Consider the following 19,369-nt stretch of genomic DNA (forward strand, 5'->3'; position numbering starts at 1 on the left):
CACTTTGTGCATCTGACTTTACATGGAAGCTAAAGAATTGAACCCAGTCTGCCGGGGTTTATAGGCAAATACTTTCAGCCACTGAGCCGTCACCCCAGCTCAGGCATATTACTATATATGTTTTGGTTTTTCTTTTCTTTTATTATTATTTTTTATTTTAGAGAGAGAGAGAGAGAATTGGTGTACCAGGGCCTCAGCTACTACAATCAAAATCTAGACGCTTGTGATAGTGGGCATGTATGGCCTTGCATTTGCCTTACCTTTGTGCCTGTGGCTTACATGGGATCTGAAGAGTCGAACATGGGTCCTTAAGCTTTGCAGGCAAGTGCCTTAACTGCTAAGCCATCTCTCCTGCGAGTTTTTCTTTTTTAAAAAATACTTTATTTATTTATGAGAGTGAGAGAGAGGAAGGACAGAGGGAGAGAGAGAGAATGAGAATGGGCTCACCAGGGCCTCCAGCCACTGCAGACGAACTCCAGAAACTTGTGTCAATTTGTGCATTCTGGCCTATGTGGGTCTTGGGGACTCAAACCTGGGTCCTTTGACTTTGCAGGAAAGCACCTTAACCACTAAGCTTCCATTTTTTTTTTCTTCTTTTTTATTTCAGGCATGTTGACTGACCAATAAGTCCCAGTGATCCACCCCAGTTAGGTCTGGGGATACAAACATGTACAGTCACAACTGGCTTTTTTTTTTTTTCTTGGATGCTGGGGATTGATTTAAGATTCTTGAGTTTATATAACCAGCACTCTTACCCACTGAGTCATCTGTTCAGGCCACTAAGCTTCCATTTTTTTGTTTTGTTTTTCAAGGTAGTGTCTTGCTGTAGCCAGGATGACCTGGAATTCACTATGTGGTCTCAGGTTGGCCTTGAACTCACAGCAGTCTTCCTACCTCAGCTTCCTGAGTGCTGGGATTAAAGGCATTGCCACCATGCCTGGCATTTTTTTCACTGATTTAAATTATACTTCAGTGGCCTTTCTTGAACTGGCAACTTTAAAGAGAATGTACATAGGAGTAACTACTCAGCTTATTTTTCTTTCTAAATAATAATAATAATATTAATAATCAGACTCTATGGCTATGTCTGATCCATTTTTATAGTCATTCATTGATTAAGTCATTCTGTCACTCCATATTTACTCTGCATTTCTTTGAACCAGACCCTGAGAGCTAGGGCTATGAGTAGAAATGAGACAGAGCTCTGGACCTCCAGGAGCTGAGTGAGTCAGGCATGTTTGAAATGGGTAATTTCAAAACAATTTGATCAGGACTGAGAGAAAGGCAAAAGGATAACATGAGAGAATAGAGGAGGGGTCCTCACCCATCCTAGGGACATGAACATAAGCTTCCTGGAGGAGGTGGTGCCTGCCTGAGTCATGGAGGATGAATAGAAGTTGGCTAGAATAAAATAGGACATAATGAGTTGAGTGCATTTATTTGTGTTGGTCCCTTCCCCAAATCCCAGTAAAATAAGTGTAAGGGAATAAAAAAGGTAGAAACACATAAAGTCTAGGATGGTGAGCAGAAGTGAAAAACTACTTAGAGAACCCCTGCCATGCTCAGGATTCAGAGGTATTGTGCATCTCAAAAGGCAGAAGGAGGTGAGGACCTGAAAATGGAGGAATGTAAATGGTTTGTTCCTTTGGCTTCTCCTTAACTCCATGTGGCCCAGCTTCTCCCCACCTCTGCCCCTATTCCTGCACATAGAGATTAGTTCTTTGGGAAAATTGAAGTTGAGGCTTCGGACTTGGAACACCAGGTACAGTGGAGGATACAATGAAACAGGGCTTCAAGCAAACTGATCTTCAAGCTAAAATGGTTGGACCCTAACTTCCTTCTCCTTCTTCACTTCCAGGACACCAAGATCATGCACATACTAGAAATAAAAGATAGTGCTGGGTGTGGTGGCGCACGCCTTTAATCCTAGCACTTGGGAGGAGGCAGAGTTAGAAGGATCACTGTGAGTTCAAGGCCACCCTGAGACTCCATAGTGAATTCCAGGTCAGCCTGAGCTAGAGTGAGACCCTACCTCAAAAAAAACAAGAAAAGAATCTTCTTTGAGAAAATTGAGAAACCCCAGAAAAATGGCATTTGGAAGTGATCCAACAACAACAAACAAACGAAACAAAACAAAACAACAAAAAAACCTGGCTTTTGGCTCAGTAACTGTCTAGGGAAGTCTACTTCCTGGAAAGTTCTACCTATACTCAGAGCTTCTGTGTACTTATATACTGTCATGGGAACTAATCTCTATGTATCACCATCCAAAGACACTTCAGTTAGGTATATTTTGTTTTATGTAAATAAAACCTTAATAGAACTGATGCAAAAATAAAAAAAATGTCCAGGAATGGTGACACAGGCCTTTAATTCCAACACTCTTAGAGGCAGAGGTGTGAGGATAGCTGTGAGTTTGAGGCCAACCTGAGACCACATACACATAGTGAATTCCAGGTAAGTCTGGGCTAGAGCAAGACCCGACCTCAAAAAGCCTAAAAAAAAAGGGTGGGGCTGGAGAGGTAGCTTAGCAGTTAAGGTGCTTGCCAGCAAAGCAAAAGGACCCAGGTTCGATTCCCCAGTACCCACATAAGTTCAATTCACAAGGTGGCACATGTGTCTAGAGTTTGTTTGCAGTGGCCAGAGGCCCTGGAATACCCATTCTCTCTCTGTATCTGGTCCCCCTCTTAACTAACTAAATAAATATTAAAATTATTTTTAAAAAGTGGTTTGTTTTCAGTGGCAAGAGGCCCTGGTACACCTACACACACACACACACACACACACACACACACACACACACACACACACATGCACGCATGCATGCATAGACACAGAAATGGGCACATACATGAAAATTAAAAAGTAGGGGCTGGAGAGATGGCTCAGCCTGCAAAGCCTAATGACCTGGGTTCAATTCCCCATTACCCACATAAGCTAGATGCACAAAGTGGCACATGCATCTGGCATTTGTTTCAGTGGCTAGAAGCCCTGGCATGCCCATACTCTCTTTCTCTCTCTCTCTATGTCTGTATCTCTCTGCTTGCTAATAAATAAAATATTTTTAAAAATAAAATTAGTAATTATTTTAAAAATAATTTATTCAAATATTTATTCATTTATTTATTGGAGAAAGAGAAATAGAGAAAGGGGGAGAATGGGCATGCCAGGACCTCCTGCCACTGCAAATGAACTCCAGACATATGTGCCACTTTGTGCATCTGGCTTTATGTGGATACTGGGCAATTGAACCTTGGCCATTAGGCTTTGCAAGCAAGTTCCTTTAACTGCCAAGCCATATATCTCTAGCCAAAATTTTTATTATTTATTTATTGATTTATTAATTTTTTAAAATTTTGGTTTATTTTTATTTATTTGTTTGAAAGTGACAGAGAGAGAGAGAGAGAATGGGCGCGCCAGGGCCTCCAGCCACTGCAAACGAACTCCAGATGCATGCGCCCCCTTGTGCATCTGGCTAACCTGGGTCCTGGGGAATCGAGCCTAGAACCGGGGTCCTTAGGCTTCACAGGCAAGCGCTTAACTGCTAGGCCGTCTCTCCAGCCCTGACTTATTAATTTTTGAGACAAAGTCAGTGAACCCAGAGTTTACCAGTTTGGCTAAACTAGCTGGCTGGTGGGCTCCAGGTATTCTCTGTCTCTGCCTCCTAGCACTGGTATTACAAGTGTACTCCATCACACTTGCTTTTTCCATGGGTGCTGGGGATCTGAACTCAGGTCCTCATACTTATATGGCACACACTTTATTAACTGAGCCATCTCCCCAGCCCTAACATAATTTGTTAAGTAAGGATAAATCCTAAGAAGTAGAATAACAAGATAAAGACAACCAAAGAGAAAAGATGAGAAAATTCGAAGATCAATTGAGGAACTCCTCCATCTAACAATCAAAATTGCACAAATAGAAGATGGAGAAAACAGCAGGAAGGAAATTCTCTTTCTTTTCTTAATTTTTTAAAAATTTACTTTATTTGAGAAAGAGAGCAATAGAGGCAGAGAGAGATTGAAAGGAGAGAGAATGAGCACACCAGGGCCTTCAGCCACTGCATACGAACTCCAGACATATGCGCCCCCTTGTGCATCTGACTTACGTGGGTACTTGGGAATCAAACCTGGGTCCTTTGGCTTTGCAGGCAAGCGCCTTAACCACTAAGCCATCTCTCCAGCCTGAGGAAGGACATTCTCAAAGGCATAACACAGAAATATTTTCTAGAACCCAGTCGCTTACTGATTACTGAGCAAGACAAATGATGCAGAGGCCCACGTCAAGATATATCGCTATGACACTCCTAGGCATATATCCAAAGGACTCATCTCATTTCCTTAGAAGTACGTGCTCAACCATGTTTATTGCTGCTCAATTTATAATAGCTGGGAAATGGAACCAGCCTAGATGTCCCTCAACAGATGAGTGGATAATGAAGATGTGGCACATTTATACAATGGAGTTCTACTCAGCAGTAAAGAAAAATGAAGTTATGAAATTTGCAGAAAAATGGATGGACCTGGAAAGGATTATACTAAGCAAGGTAACCCAGGCCCAGAAAGCCAAGCGCCACATGTTCTCCCTCATATGTGGATCCTAGCTACAGATGATTGGGCTTCTGCGTGAGAATGAAAATACTTAGTAGCAGAGGCCAGTAAGTTAAAAAGGAGACATAAAGGGTAGAAAAAGGAAGGGAGGAGGATACTTAATAGGTTGATATTGTATGTAATTACAATGATTGTAATGGGGAGGTAATATGATGGAGAATGGAATTTCAAATGGGAAAGTGTGGGGGTGGGGAGGGAGGGAATTACCATGGGATATATTTTATAATCATGGAAAATGTTAATAAAAATTTAAAAAATAAAAATAAATAAATAAATAAATAAAGATATATCGCTATGACTCTGTAGAATACCAGATATTAAAGAGAAGATCCTAAATACTTCTGGAGGAAAAACAAACAAACACATCTGTACAAAGGATCTCACTAAATATTAGAGATGATGGGACAATTTTCTGTTTTCTGAGGAAAAGAATTTTTGACCTAAAAGTCCATACTTGAATGGATTATCAATCAAGGGTAAGGATATAGATGGTCTAAAGTTTTTAGGTCCTATGATTGCTTTTCAGGGAGTACCAGAGAATGTGCTCCAGCAAAACAAGGACACAAACTTAGAGAAAAGCAGCAGAATGTAAGAAACAGGAAATCCAGCACAGAAGAGGTTAAAGGGCTTCCCTGCATGATGGAAAAGAGAAAAGGTTTTAGGGCAACACCTGGGCAAGCAGGCAGTGTAGACTGTTGCAGAAGGATGGATGCTCTAAGGGAAAACTCATCTGATGGATTACTTTATGTGTCAAAACACATTGAGAAGAGAACTGTACTTCTTGACAGAGTTGGGGTAGAAATTACTCATTTGTATGAAGAGAATTAAGTGAACAGAAAATAATAGACAGTAACCATATCAGAGAGAATAAAATATTGCAACCCTGAGCACCACAGGGAAAAAAAAAATACATGGGAAAAGAAATGTAATTATATTACTACAGGATTTTTTTTCGGTGCTGAAGATTGAATTATATGTGATGCAACTTATCCATTATTGATTGCATACTCCTAATCTGAAAATCTGAAATCCCAAATGCCTCCAAATCCAAAACTTTTAGTATTGATATGGTACCACAAATGGAAAATTCCATACTATGAAACTTGGTTTCATGCACTTTTTTTTTTTTTTTTAAGTACGGTCTCACTCTAACCCAAGCTGACCTGGAACTCATTCTGGCCTCAAACTCACAGTGGTCTTCCTACTTCTGCTTCCCAAGTGCTGGTATTAAAGGTGTGCACCACCATGCTCAGCCCATGCACACACTTTATTTAAGTTATGAGAGGGGAGGGGGGAATTGGCACACCAGGGTCATAGTCCTTGTGCTACCTTGTGTGTGTGGGCCACCTTGTGTGCATGCATCACCTTGTGTATCTGGCTTACATGGGTTCTCAGGAGTGGAACTTGGGTGATTGACTGTGCAGGCAAGTGCCTTAACTGCTAAGCCATCTCTTTAGCCCCCATGCACAATTTTTAAAAAATACTGTATAAAATTACTTCCAGACTATGTATGTAAGATGTATAGAAACACAAATGAGTTCCATGTCTAGATTTGTTTCTCATCCCCAAGATGTTATGTATATGTACAAATTCCAAAATCTGAAGACAAACTGAAACCCAAAACATTTCTGGTTCCCAAGTTTCATATATGGAATACTCAGACTGTGGTAAGTATTCATATAGTCATAATAGGTAAGCCAACCAACATTGATTTAACTCCAACCTTGTGATGGAACGGTAATGTTGTAATGATAGGAAGGTACTGGGAATATGTACCTGAGTGACAACAGAAAGAATGGAAGTGGTCATAGTATATTACACTTAGTAATGTGCCTAAACCAGTGATTAAAGACCTAACAGTGATTAAAGACCTATACTTTAGGTAGTATGTGTAAGAAAGTTATATCCTCTTATGGCATAGTAGGAAGGAATTCATAACATAATATAGAAAACTGAAAGGAATTCAGAACATAATATAAGAAGGAGAAAAAGCAAATCAAGAAACGGAAAGACGGCTAGAGAGATGGCTTAGCGGTTAAGCGCTTGCCTGTGAAGCCTAAGGACCCCCGTTCGAGGCTCGGTTCCCCAGGTCCCATGTTAGCCAGATGCACAAGGGGGCGCACACATCTATAGTTCGTTTGCAGAGGCTGGAAGCCCTGGCGCGCCCATTCTCTCTCTCTCCCTCTATCTGTCTTTCTCTCTGTGTCTATCACTCTCAAAAAAAAAAAAAAAAGAAAAAGAAACGGAAAGAGCCAGGTGTGGTGGCACACACCTTTAATCCCAGCACTCGAGAGGCAGAGGTAGGAGAATCGCTGTGAGTTCGAGGCCACCATGAGACTACATAGTGAATTCCAGGTCAGCCTGGGATAGAGTGAGACCCTACCTCGAAAAACAAACAAACAAACAAACAAACAAAAAAAGGAACAGAAAAATGTGCTGGGTCTGGTGACTTACACTGGATCTTAGCACTCAGGAGGCTGAGGTAGGAGGGTGCCATGATTTTGAGGCCAGCCTGGGCTAAAGAGTGAGTTCCATGTCAGCCTAGGCTAGAGTGAAACCCTGCTTCAAATAAATGAGGGAAGGAAGGAAGAAAGAAGGAAAGAAAGGAAAAAAAATAGGCAAGAAGATGCATTATCTATTCTTTTGAAGTGAGATAAAATTTTTAAAAGCAGTGGAAAGGTTGAAAAGAGGTTATCTGTGAAAGTTGGAATTGTAAGTGTGGAGGGTTAGAGAAGGCCAAATTGTTTTCATACACTTGAAATTCTATTGCCATTTATGCCTGGTAAAAATAAAATTTAAGAAGGAGACATAAGGACCCAGCACTGCAAAGAAAGAGTGGGAGAGATAAAGAAGAAGGAAGGAAGAAAAGAAAAGAAAAGAAAAAGAAAGAGTATATACATGTTAATTGCCACGGCAAGTTTATGGAGTTCCAGTTGCTAGGGAGACTAAGGCAGGAGGATCATTTCAGCCCAGAAGTTTGAGGCCAGCCTGGGTAGCAGAGCAAGAATCCCTTTCCAAGGGAAAAATACATATAAGGTAATATCAAAAATAGAATAGTAATATGAACATATACTTAACAATATGGAAATAAACTCAGAAAAAAATTAAGGGTTGAAAGGGGGCTATTGTTTTTGTTAAGATCTCCTTATAATTTGTCTTTTTAAACTATGTTCATGTATTACTTTAATAAAATTAAAAATCATCTTAGATGGGGTAACCCAGGCCCAGAAAGCCAAGCGCCACATGTTCTCCCTCATATGTGGATCCTAGCTACAGATGATTGGGCTTTTGTGTGAGAAGGAAAATACTTAGTAGCAGAGGCCAGTAAGGTAAAAAGGAGACATAAAGGGTAGAGAAAGGAAGGGAGGAAGATACTTAATAGGTTGATATTGTATATATGTAAGTACAATGATTGAGATGGGGAGGTAACATGATGGAGAATGGAATTTCAAAGGGGAAAGTGCGGGTGGGGGGAGGGAGGGTATTACCATGGGATATTTCTTATTATCATGGGAAATGTTAATAAAAATTGTGAAAAGAAAAAAAGTCATCTTACAAGCATAAAATATGGCAGGTAGCAAATGATAGATGTGCTTGCTCATAAGATATCTGAAAAGCTGAAGTGAGATTTGGAGTCTGAGAGTGGTGAGTCTTCAAGGGGGCTTCATACTGGGGATGTGAAGTTGATTCAATATATGTAAATCAACAAATATAACACACTGTAAATAAACTTAAGGATAAAAAAATCACGTGATCATCTCAATTGATACAGAAATGGCATTTGACAAAGTCCAGCATGCCTTCATAAAGAAAGTCCTGGTGAAAGTAGGAATAGATGGAACATACCTCAAAATAATAAAGACCATGTATAACAAACTCACAGCCAACATTATATTAAATGGAGCAACACTGAGACCATTTCCACTAAAATCAAGAACTCTTGCCATTTGTATCCAATATTGTGCTTGAAATCCTAGCTATAGCAATAAGGCAAGAAGACATCTAAAAGGAATAAAAATAGGAAAGGAAGGAGTCAAACTATTTATGATTCTATGCCTAAAAGACCTAACAGAATTTAGGAAAACTCCTAGAGCTAATAAATCCTTTCAGTAAAGTTGCAGGCTACAAAATCAACACCCCAAATCAGTAGCTCTTATAAACACTGAGAATAAAGTTAGAAATCAAGAAAAACACCCCATTCACAATAGCTGCAAAAAATACTAAATAGCGGTCTGGAGAGATGGCTTAGCAGTTAAGGCACTTGCCTGTGAAGCCTAAGGACCCAGGTTTGATTCTCCAGGTCCCACGTAATCCAGATGCACAATGGTGGCACATGCATCTGGAGTTCGTTTGCAGTGGCTATAGTCCCTGACATGCCCACTCTCTCCCTCTCTCTGTCTCTGTCTCTAATAAATAAAAAATTAAAAAATATTAAATAGGGCTGGAGGGATGGCTTAGTGGTTAAGATGCTTGCCTTCAAAGCCCAAGAACCCAGGTTCGATTCCCCGGGACCCACATTAGCCAGATGTACAAAGGGGCGCATGCATCTGGAGCTCATTCACAGTGGCTGGAGGCCCTGACATGCCCATTCTCTCTCCTTCCCTATCTCCAGGCAAGCGCTTAACCGCTAAGCCATCTCTCCAGCCCAGTCTTTCACATTTTTGGTTATGTTTATTCCAAGGTATTTAGTATGTTTTTAAAATATGTTTTTATGGGCTGGAGAGATGGCTTGCCTGTGAAGCCTAAGGACCCCGGTTCGAGGCTCGGTTCCCCAGGTCCCACGTTAGCCAGATGCACAAGGGGGCGCACGCGTCTGGAGTTCGTTTGCAGAGGCTGGAAGCCCTGGCGTGCCCATTCTCTCTCTCTCTCTCTCTCTGCCTCTTTCTCTCTCTGTCACTCTCAAATAAATAAATAAAAATGAACCAAAAAAGTTTTTTTTTAAAAATGTGAAAGACCTCTATAATGCAAACTTTAAGACACTAGAAAAAAAATCAAAGAGGATACTAGATAATAGAAAGGCCTTCCATGCTTTTGGATTGGCAGAAATAATATTGTGAAAATGGCCTTGTTAACAAAAACATTGTACAAGTTCAGTGCATTCCCCATCAAAATTCCAATTTCATTCCTCACAGAGCTGGAAAAAAATAATTCAGGAATTCATGTAGAAGCACAAAAGACCACAAATTCCCAATCAATCCTAAGGAGAAAGAACACAGCTGGATGTATCCCAATTCCTGATTTGAAATTATCCTACAGGGCAACAGTGACAAAGACAGTGTGGTATTGGCACCGAATAGACATATAGATTAATTAAATAGAATAGAGGACCAGAAATAAATCCATATTGCTTTGGCTCCCTAATATTTGAAAGCTGAGCCAAAAACATTCAGTGGAAAAAAGACAGCAAATGGTGCTTGCAAAACTGGGATCCTCACCTGCATAAAGGTAAAATTAGAATTGTATCTTTCACCCTGTACAAATATCAACTCAAAGTGAATCAAAGGCCTTAATCTAAAACTTGAAACTTTTCCAGAGGAAAGGATAGAGAACATGCTTCAAGATATAGGTAAGAACTTTCTGAACAGGAAATAGCCCAAGAACTAACAAATGACTACATGAAACTAAAAAAGATTCTCCATAGCAAAAGAAACCTTCATCAAAGGGCCTGTAGAATGGGAGAAAATATTGAGCAGCTATATCTCAGACAGGGTGCCAATAACCAAAATTCACAAACTACAAAAATTAAACACCAAAAAACACCCTGCTAATCCAGTAGGCTAACAAAATGAACAGTTTACAAAAATGAAACACAACCCGGGTGTGGTGGTGCACGCCTTTAATCCCAGCACTTGGGAGGCAGAGGTAGGAGGATCGCCGTGAGTTCGAGGCCACCCTGAGACTACAGAGTGAATTCCAGGTCAGCTTGGACTAGAGTGAAACCCTGCCTCGAAAAACAAAAACAAAAACAAAAAAGAAACACAAATGGCCAATATGTTCAACATCCCTAGCCACAAGAGAAATGAAAATTAAACCATGATGAGATACCATCTTATCCCAGCCAGCTTGGCTATTATTGAGAAAACTGACAGCAAATGCTAGCGCGGGTGTGGGGAAAGAAGAACTCTCATCCATTGTTGGTGGAAGTGAAAATTAGCACAGTCATCATGGAAACCAATATAAAGGTAGCTCAAAAAATTAGAAATAGAACTCCCATATGACCCAGCTACACTACTCCTGGCCATATACTTCAGGGACTCCACAATCTGCTCCAGACATACTTGCACATCCATGTTTATTGCCACTCTATTTACAATACCTGAGAATTGGAATCAGCTTAGCTGTTCATTGGCAGATGAATGGATAGTGAAAATGTGGTACATATGAACAATAGAATTCTACATAGCAATATGGACAGATGAAATAATAAAATTTGCAAGAGATGGATGCATCTGGAAAGAATTATATTAAGTGAAGTGATCCAAGCTCAGAAAGACCAAAACTACATGTTCTCTCTGGTATGTGGATCCTAGCTTGTAATAAGTATGTATGTATAAGGGGTCAATTGTGGGTAAAACCTAAAACGATAGAATGGTAACCAAGAGCAAGTTTAGAGAGACTGGCAGGAAGAGGGATGAGAGGGAAGTGTGACGTGTAAACAGAAGGGGGAGGGTGTTGGGGAGAGGGGAAGTAAGGGGAGAGGGAGGTTGGGGAGATGAGAAGGAACAATAATTAAGTAAAATTGTTTTTGAAAATGCCAGAGTGAATGATACCTAGACCTCTGTACACCAACTAAAAAAATATATTTATAAATTTAAAAAATCTCTGAATAACAAATGAGTCACAAAAGCAAGTGGTAAGTCTTGTTTAGTGGGGAAATTATAGAATATTTAAAGCAGGAGGACTGCATCAAAGTGATTGGCACTTTAGAATATTCCTTTAGTAGTCAGTGTGATAAAATTGTCCACTGAAGAACTTGCAGTTAGACAAGATGATCTAGGGAGGGAAGGTGCCTGGCTGTCCTAGGGCTGGTTCTTGGCTTTTAGAGACTTGCATCATCCCTTGGCCTTAGCACCTGCTTCTTTTTCCTCAAGACACTCCTGGGAGGATCCCAGTTAATAGTTATCCTTCAAATGTCCAATCTCTTTCTTTTGGACACATAATTTTTTTGTGTGTAGTGCTGGGGATTGAATCCAGCCTCTTGAACATGCTAGGCCAGTGGTCTACCATTGAGCTATATCCCATCTCAGCCCTGGACCCACAATATTTTATGCAGATATCTCAAATACTGGCTTGTCTCATTCAAGTGATAGCACATCTCATTTCTGATACATTTTGGTTGGTTAATTAGCTTGTTTAATTCCAAGGTACCTTTCCCAGTTAATGCTTGTAATTGGCTGGGGGTTGGGAATCAAAGCTGGAGGCAGGGGATCCAGCCCTGAAGCAAAGGCAGATACTAGTGTGGCAGCTGGGGAGCCTTAATTCTTTTTAGTCATTTTGCTTTGTGGTTTCCATAAGTCCTCTCAAAAGGTTCAGGATCTTTTCATATTCTGCCATTTATTCTTCCATCTTGCAATTTGTCTCTTGCACCTGGAAACTACAATATCAAAGTTCTTGGTCAGATTACATGCTCAGGTTCTAGATTCAGAAAATATGTTGCTATGCTCTTAGTCTTCAGCAAATTGTACTGAGGATGGGAAAAGGCATATCCAAGTCTTTTGAAAATCCTGGCATCCTAAGTGGCCCTTCATTAAGACAAGGCATGGGGAGTAGCAGGAGAAATTGATTTCTTCTATTAATATGCATTAAAAAGTGAGGTATGGTCCCTGGGTCCACTTGTGGACAGTTGACTTTAGTTGATAAATGAGATAAACTTTGAAGTTTTGAAGAAGCTAAATATTTTAATTTTCTCTACTTATTTATCTGTTTATTCATTTATTTATTTGAGAGAGAGAGGGGGTTAAGCAGATAGAGAATGGGCACACCAGGGCCTCTAGCCACTGCAGACAGAACTCCAGATGCATGCTCCGCCTTGTGCATCTGGCTTATGGTACTGGGGAATAAAACTTGGGTCCTTACTCTTTGCAGGCAAGCACCTTAACTGCTAAACCATCTCTCCAGCCCAGAAGCTAAATATTTTAAAGTGTAAAGAGTTCTTGGAACTCAACTAACACAGCCCCATCATTTTACAGATGAGGAACATAGGTCCATAGAGAAGTGACTTGTCTAAGTTCACAGTGCCAGTTAGGGAATAAATCATAATAGAACCCAATGTTCTCATACTAGTCTATAATACTGCCTCTCAGAAGAATAGTGCCTTAGCTTCACGAAGTAGGAGGCGGACTGACCATTGGGCAAGGCATTGGCCTCTGCAAAGAGGTGCTACATTAATGATTGTTATTCATATATAATATGCTAAATGCATAGTGATAGACCATTGAGATGAGGTATACCTCCACATATGGGTGATGATGTTGTGCCCTTCTCCAACTAGTAAGACTCAGTCTACTATGAGTAAAATTAGCTAATACACTCTTCTGAACTTGGACCTCTTTCCCTTCTTCATTGCCATCTGGAGGACTATAACCCATCATAGAAATACTTTGGAAGCAGAGGTGCTATAATTGGACATAGTAGATAGTCAATGCTTATTCACAATGATAATGGTGAAGTTGATTATATACATTGCGTAAACCCTGAAGTATATGAAGTTAAATGTCTAGTCCATGAGCTCCTTGAGCAGTTGTCTTCCCAGGTCAGGGTCTGGTATATAGTCAACTCTGTATGCTGGGTTTGGGGTCAGGGGCGTTGTAGGATACCAGGCTCCCTAGAGCAGAGATTTAGTGTTAGAGAGGCTAAAGGGCCTGGCCTCCATTCTGGAGGCAGTTGGGGAATCACTAAAGTTTGGCTCCTCAGACTTGGTACCTGAGAATAATTGAACAGATCTCAGAAACAATCTTGTTGCTGCAAAGTGAGAAAGTGTGATAAGGTGCTCTGTCTCCCTGGTCCTGTGTTCCTTTAGGGAACTACAAAGGCACCATTGTCATCATCTGAGCAGGTAACATGTGCCAGGTACTTTGAGTCTCAAAGCCACTGCATTAGAAGGAGTAATTTTTTTAATAGCAAAGTTTTTTTTTAACTTTATATTTATTTATTTATTTATCTGAGAGAGAGAGGGAGGGAGGAAAGGAGGGAGAGAGAGAATGGGTGCTCCAGGTCCTCCAGCCACTGCAAACGAACTCCAGACGCGTGTGCTGCCTTGTGCATCTGGCTTATGTGGTTTCTGGAGAATCGAACCAAGGTCCTTTGGCTTTGCAGGCAAATGCCTTAACTGCTAAGCCATCCCTCTAGCCCACAAAGTTTATTTTTTATTTATTTGAGAGAAGGAAAGAAGGAGAGAGAAAGAGGAGAGAGGGAACAGGTGCACCAGGGCCTCTTGCCATTGCAAATGAACTCCAGATGCATGCACCACTCTGTGCATCTGGCTTACATAGGTATTAGGGAATTGAACCTGGGTCCTTTGGCTTCACAGGCAAGTACCTTAACCACTGAGCAATCTCTCCAGCTCCAAAGGAGTAATTCTTCACACTGCCCCACACTAGTAATTCTTCACACTGCCCCTTTTACTAAGTGAAAAAATGTCTTGCATAGTGAGGTAAGTTCCTCAGGATAAACTTAGCTAGCAAGTAGTCCAACTGGAAATGCCACACTCATCCAGTATCCTGACTGATGCTTGCCTGCTCCACCTTGTTGGTGGAGCTTCCACTCACTTTCAATAAATGCTCTCTCCTAAGCTCCTCTTCCCCTCCCTACGTGTCCCTCTGTCATTTGAGACTCAGAGAAGACGTAGATGCTCCCTGCGCCACCCCACACAGTGAGGTTGATTCCTGGCTCTCTCAACCACAGACAGTAGGACTGTGTTCATCCCTGTGTCTTTACAGCCCAACCTGGACAAGGACCGAAAGCTTAGGGTGAAGAGGGAGGAAGGCAACCAGGGGGAAGAGGAAGGCTGTTTCCCACACTTTTCCACTTCCGAGGGTCCCTGGGCCTCTTTCCTCCCCTCCTCTGCCCCTACCATAACCACTCCTTTGTCTTAAAGTCCCTTACACAAGTGCATATGCCAATATACATGTATACATGGACACTCACATAAACATGTGCGTGAGTGCATGCATGCATACACAAACACTTTTCTCAGGGAGGAGGGACCAAAAGTGGGGAGTGGTTCTGATCTCACTCATTTCTGGCTCCCCTCAGAGCTGGTCCTCACTTTATTTTCATCTCTCAGCCTTCCTTTGCCTCTGAGGGGCCCCTATAATGAAGAAGGCAGAGCAGTGTAGTAAAAGGAGCCCCACAGCTGACTCAGTTTCATTCTCTTCATCTGAAAAATAAGCAGGTTGGACCAGGTAATTGGCAAAGCCTCTTTTGTGTTATTAATAATACCTGACATTTGTCTTCTGGGTTCCAAAGAGTTTAATCATCCCAACAAATCTGTGAGTATTGGCCTTCTGTTACAGATGAGGAAACTGAGGCTCAGACTCAGAGAGGTAAAGTGGCTTGCCTAGTTCACAGGGCTGGAAAAAGGCAGAGATTATATGTGAGCCTGGATCTCTTGGGGTACTTCTCAGGCCACTGTAAGGAAAGCTGCATTCTTCATTGTGCCCTGTTATGCCCCATGTTGTTGATTTCTGATACCTCTTTGACCTCCCAGATGGCCCTTTGCTTGCCCCCCCTGTCCTAGCCATTCCACCTTCCTCCTTGTTTCTCTAACTGGCTATGCACTCACCTCCTCCTGGCCTTTGCATTTGCTATTCGTCCTGCGTGAATAAAGCCTCCTTCCTGGCATTTTCACAATATGCACTGGGCCTCAAGGTTACTACATGGGGAGGGGGGAAGAGTAGTTAGCTTATGTTGACTGTTATTTTTTTTTTTCTGTTTCTTTTTCAGATCTGATGGTGAGAATTCCAGAACAGTCAGGTCAGTACCTCGTTTCTTTAGTAGTATTTGGGGGATGGGGCTGGGCCTAGAATGGGGAGCCTCTGGTTTGTTACTTTGGGATCCATGGGCAGGGGTAGAGGTCAACTCCAGTGTTCTTTCCCCATTGATCTTAGCAGTGGGTGTGGAATGGAGGGGGAGGGAAGGGTGAATATGGCAAGCACAGGGAAGGTTGAAGACCCTAGCTGACACATACGCTCTGCTGAACACTGCAGGGGCTTATAAGAGCTGGCCAGGCACCAGAGCCTATTTGCAGGAGGTCAACTCCAGACCAGGGAGTTTTCTACTTTCTTCTCCTAGAAGAGGGAATAATGGATACTGACTTTTTCTAGTATACAGTTCTCAATCTACCCTGATCCATGCCAGCACGAGTAGTGGGATTTAGATGGGGTTTGTATGTGACACTTTCTAGACATTAGAATTATATATATACATACATATATATACATATACATATATATATATATGTATGTATTGCATGCTTGGTTAAAATTTTGACAAGCTTTAGTAAGTTTTACAGGTATGATCAATTGCACTTGAGGAAGTAGGAGTGAGTAAAATTGTGGTAGAGACCAGGAATCTTTGTTCATTATTCAGGCCTTCATGTACCAAAGTCTCATGAAGGGAGAAGTGTCAAGTACAGCGATAATGTTGGAGTGATAGGGGGCTCAGAGTATGGCCCAGTTTTAGCATCCAGACTGAGGACTATGGGTTGGGCTTCTCAAATGAGATTGGCTCAGGCTGCATAGGCATGGGATGGAGACAGTGAGTCCCAGCCAGGGCTGCTTGGACATATATAGTACTTTTGTGATGAATAGAAAATGATTCCCTTATGGAGCTATTCTCCTTTTTGAATGTATCAGTTGGGAAATGCTCCCTTCCCTCTGAGCCATGCTCAACAGACTTTTCAGCTTGATGAGCATGGCACAGTTGGGACATAAGCCCCCACGCCCCCACCATTCACCACCTGTTGGCTATAATGGTTATAACCCCTTGTGTATGGCACAACTTGCCCAACCCTATGCAGAAGCATAAGTGTTGTCATCCTATGGATGGCATATAGATATGGACCGTGGGCAGAAGATGCCAGCATACACATAGACAGTGGTCCTAGCATTTCATGACAGACATCTGTGGTAAACATGCTGAGGTCCAGGACCAAGGGTAGGACTATGACATAGACACACACTGAGATCTCCATTAACTCAGAGAGAATGTGATGGACACAGTCAGCCTTAGTGTCCAAGCAAGAGGTATACAATAACACATAATTAGTCCCTGCATGCAGCCAAAGAGTGTGGCACAGGCACAGCTTGTCCTAGCACTTAAGAAGGCATTGTCTAACAAAGGACACAGATTTCACTGTCCCACTGTGGGTTTGGAGAAAGGCAACCTGGACTGACCTCAAACCTAGGCTTTTGCAAGTACACCTCTGATGCTGTGCCTGCTATTTGTTGAGGAACCAGATTGAAAGCATCTCTAGTTGCTAGCTCTTCCCAGCAGGGGAGTTTCATAATGACTATAATCATAAGTCATATGACAACATGTGTTGGACCTTCATTACAGAAATTTTCAGGGACTTTCTTTTGTTTGATCCTCCTTGTGACACTTTTAGACAGAACCTGGGCTGGCCAGGTTTTATAGTTGAGGAAACTGAGGCTTGGGGTAGTTATGGGTTTTGCCTAACAACTAATATAGGGCTGAGCCAGAATTTACACAACCCAGTCTGCCTGGCACCAAGTTCAGAGCTCTGCCCATACCATCATTGCAGGACCTCTTGACAGCCTTGCAAATAATACTCACCTTCATCCAAATATTAGTAATATTAGTAATCATAGCAATTATCGTTGACTCTGCACATACTCAGAACTCTGAATATGATCATATTTAATATAGCAACTGTTATGATTATGATCCTTGATTTGTAGTTGAGGGAAAGGAAGTCCCAAGAAGGTCAGTGCCTGGTGCAGGGAAAGAAAAGCAATGTGAAAGGGAGCTGTCCCTGTTACATAGTCTGTCTTCTGATTCTAAAGCCAGTGCTTGACATCCCTGCTGGGCCCTTATTTGAGGAGGCTGTAGCAACCTGGAGGACTCAGCAGGAAAGTCAGACTCAGGCTGTGGCAAGGTCCTGAAGCAGAGCATATGTGGGATGACATCTTGCAAATAGTAGGAAGCCTCTTTAACTTGGAACCACGGCTAGATGGGGCCCTCTGTCAGGTCCCATGTGTAAGTTCTCAAGTTCACTCCACTTAAGGAGTGCTTCTCGGAGCGGGTGGTGTCTGAGCAGGCAGGGCTACACAGGACTGACTTCTCATAAGGAGGGTCTCTGGAGGTGGAATCAGCACATGTAGGAAAGTGAAGGGCGCGTTTAAAGGAAGGGAAGTCTTGGAGTTGAGGTGTAGGTCAGTGATGAAGCACTTGCCTAGTATGTATGAGGACCTGGGTTTGATCCTTAGCACTGCCTTCTGAAAAGAAAGGAAAGGAGGGGGGAGGGAGCAGTCAGTTGGGCTAAGAAGATGTAGGCAGAAAACAACATAACTGCTAAAGGACAAAACTCTTGTTGGGTCAGGGCTGGGTCACAGATCCTCTCTGTCAGCAGTGGGGAGGTAAGGAAAATTGGAGATAGGCAAGTCTCTGTAGTAGGAAAGGGCAGCAACTTTTGATCCAGGCTAAGGGCTCCATTTGGAGGCAAGTTGCTTTATAGTACATGAGTGGGCAAATCTGTTTATCCCTTAGAACCCCACTTTTTCATCCAGTAAATACTGTGCGCATGAAGGTGTGCGTGTGCATGTGCATACGTCCATGGAGGAAGGTTAGGTGGTAGAAGACCAGACAGAGGACCAGGCTTCAGCTGGTGTGAAAACTGAATAGCAAGAAATGAACTGGGTAGATGGATTGCAAACTACCCATGGCAGGGCTCAGACTTGTGAAAGCTCCTCAGTATTGGGTGCCAGAGTCCAAGCTGAGCAGCTGGTGTCAGGGAGAGCTGATGTAGGTGTCTAGATTTCCTGGAGAGCCATGAAAACTTGTCAGATAAAGGCACCTTAAACCAAGGTCCAGATAAGGATTGGCCATGGCTCAAGGTCACAAAGCTTAACTATAAGCATAGCCTACTTCCTAATTTTGTGAGTTTTGTAGTCATTTAACTTCTCTGGTCCTTCATTTCTTTTTGGTAAAGTTGAAACGATAATTCTGACTTCTCTGAGTTGATGAGTAAACTTAAAGCAATGCTTAGCATCAAATAGTGACTCTACCCTCCCTTGAATTCATTGCTATATGCTGTAGAGTCAAGCTGGAAAAATGTGCGCAAGTATAGGGCTGGAAAACAGGCAGAGGAGGGTCTGGATTGATAACTCAGCAGAAGATAACTGAGTCCTGGCTGGCCTAGAGGCACTGCTGGCTTTAAGGAGCTAGACTGGAACTCTCAGCCCCTGGGGACTAGGCTGAGGTTGCTAAGCACACAAGGATGAGAGCCAGAGGAGATGGCCTGTTGCTAAGGAAGGAGGGAGAGGGTGGGAGAGCCACTGACATCCTCAGAGCCAGGGACATCCCCATGGCAACTGGAGCTGCTGCTGTCTGGAGAAGTAGGAGGAGGAGCCACACTACTGGCTGTGTTCCCAGAGGAGGCCTTCCATTCTGGGCCTCAGTGCTCCCATCTGTCTGACTGGGAGTTAGGTTTAGGAAATGTTGAAGCTTCTACTTTGCTTTGACCTCCTGGCACTCTGGGATGGCTAAGACCTTACGACTCTTCCGTGGCTTCCTCCATT

At 42.3% G+C, this 19,369-nt stretch overlaps 1 protein-coding gene across 3 annotated transcripts in view; it reads left to right on the forward strand.

Moving 5' to 3' along the window:
• Positions 1-19,369, forward strand: part of Iqsec2 (IQ motif and Sec7 domain ArfGEF 2) — a 116,989-nt gene that overhangs the window by 29,483 nt on the left and 68,137 nt on the right. For all 3 annotated transcript variants that reach the window (XM_045140340.1, XM_004661028.2, XM_045140342.1), the window contains exon 2: positions 15,555-15,584. In XM_045140340.1, coding sequence (XP_044996275.1) covers positions 15,555-15,584 — 30 coding nt within the window. The remainder of the gene's footprint in view (positions 1-15,554; positions 15,585-19,369) is intronic.

Source organism: Jaculus jaculus, chromosome X (assembly GCF_020740685.1).
Source record: "Jaculus jaculus isolate mJacJac1 chromosome X, mJacJac1.mat.Y.cur, whole genome shotgun sequence".
In the NCBI taxonomy this organism is placed as follows: Eukaryota; Metazoa; Chordata; class Mammalia; order Rodentia; family Dipodidae; genus Jaculus; species Jaculus jaculus.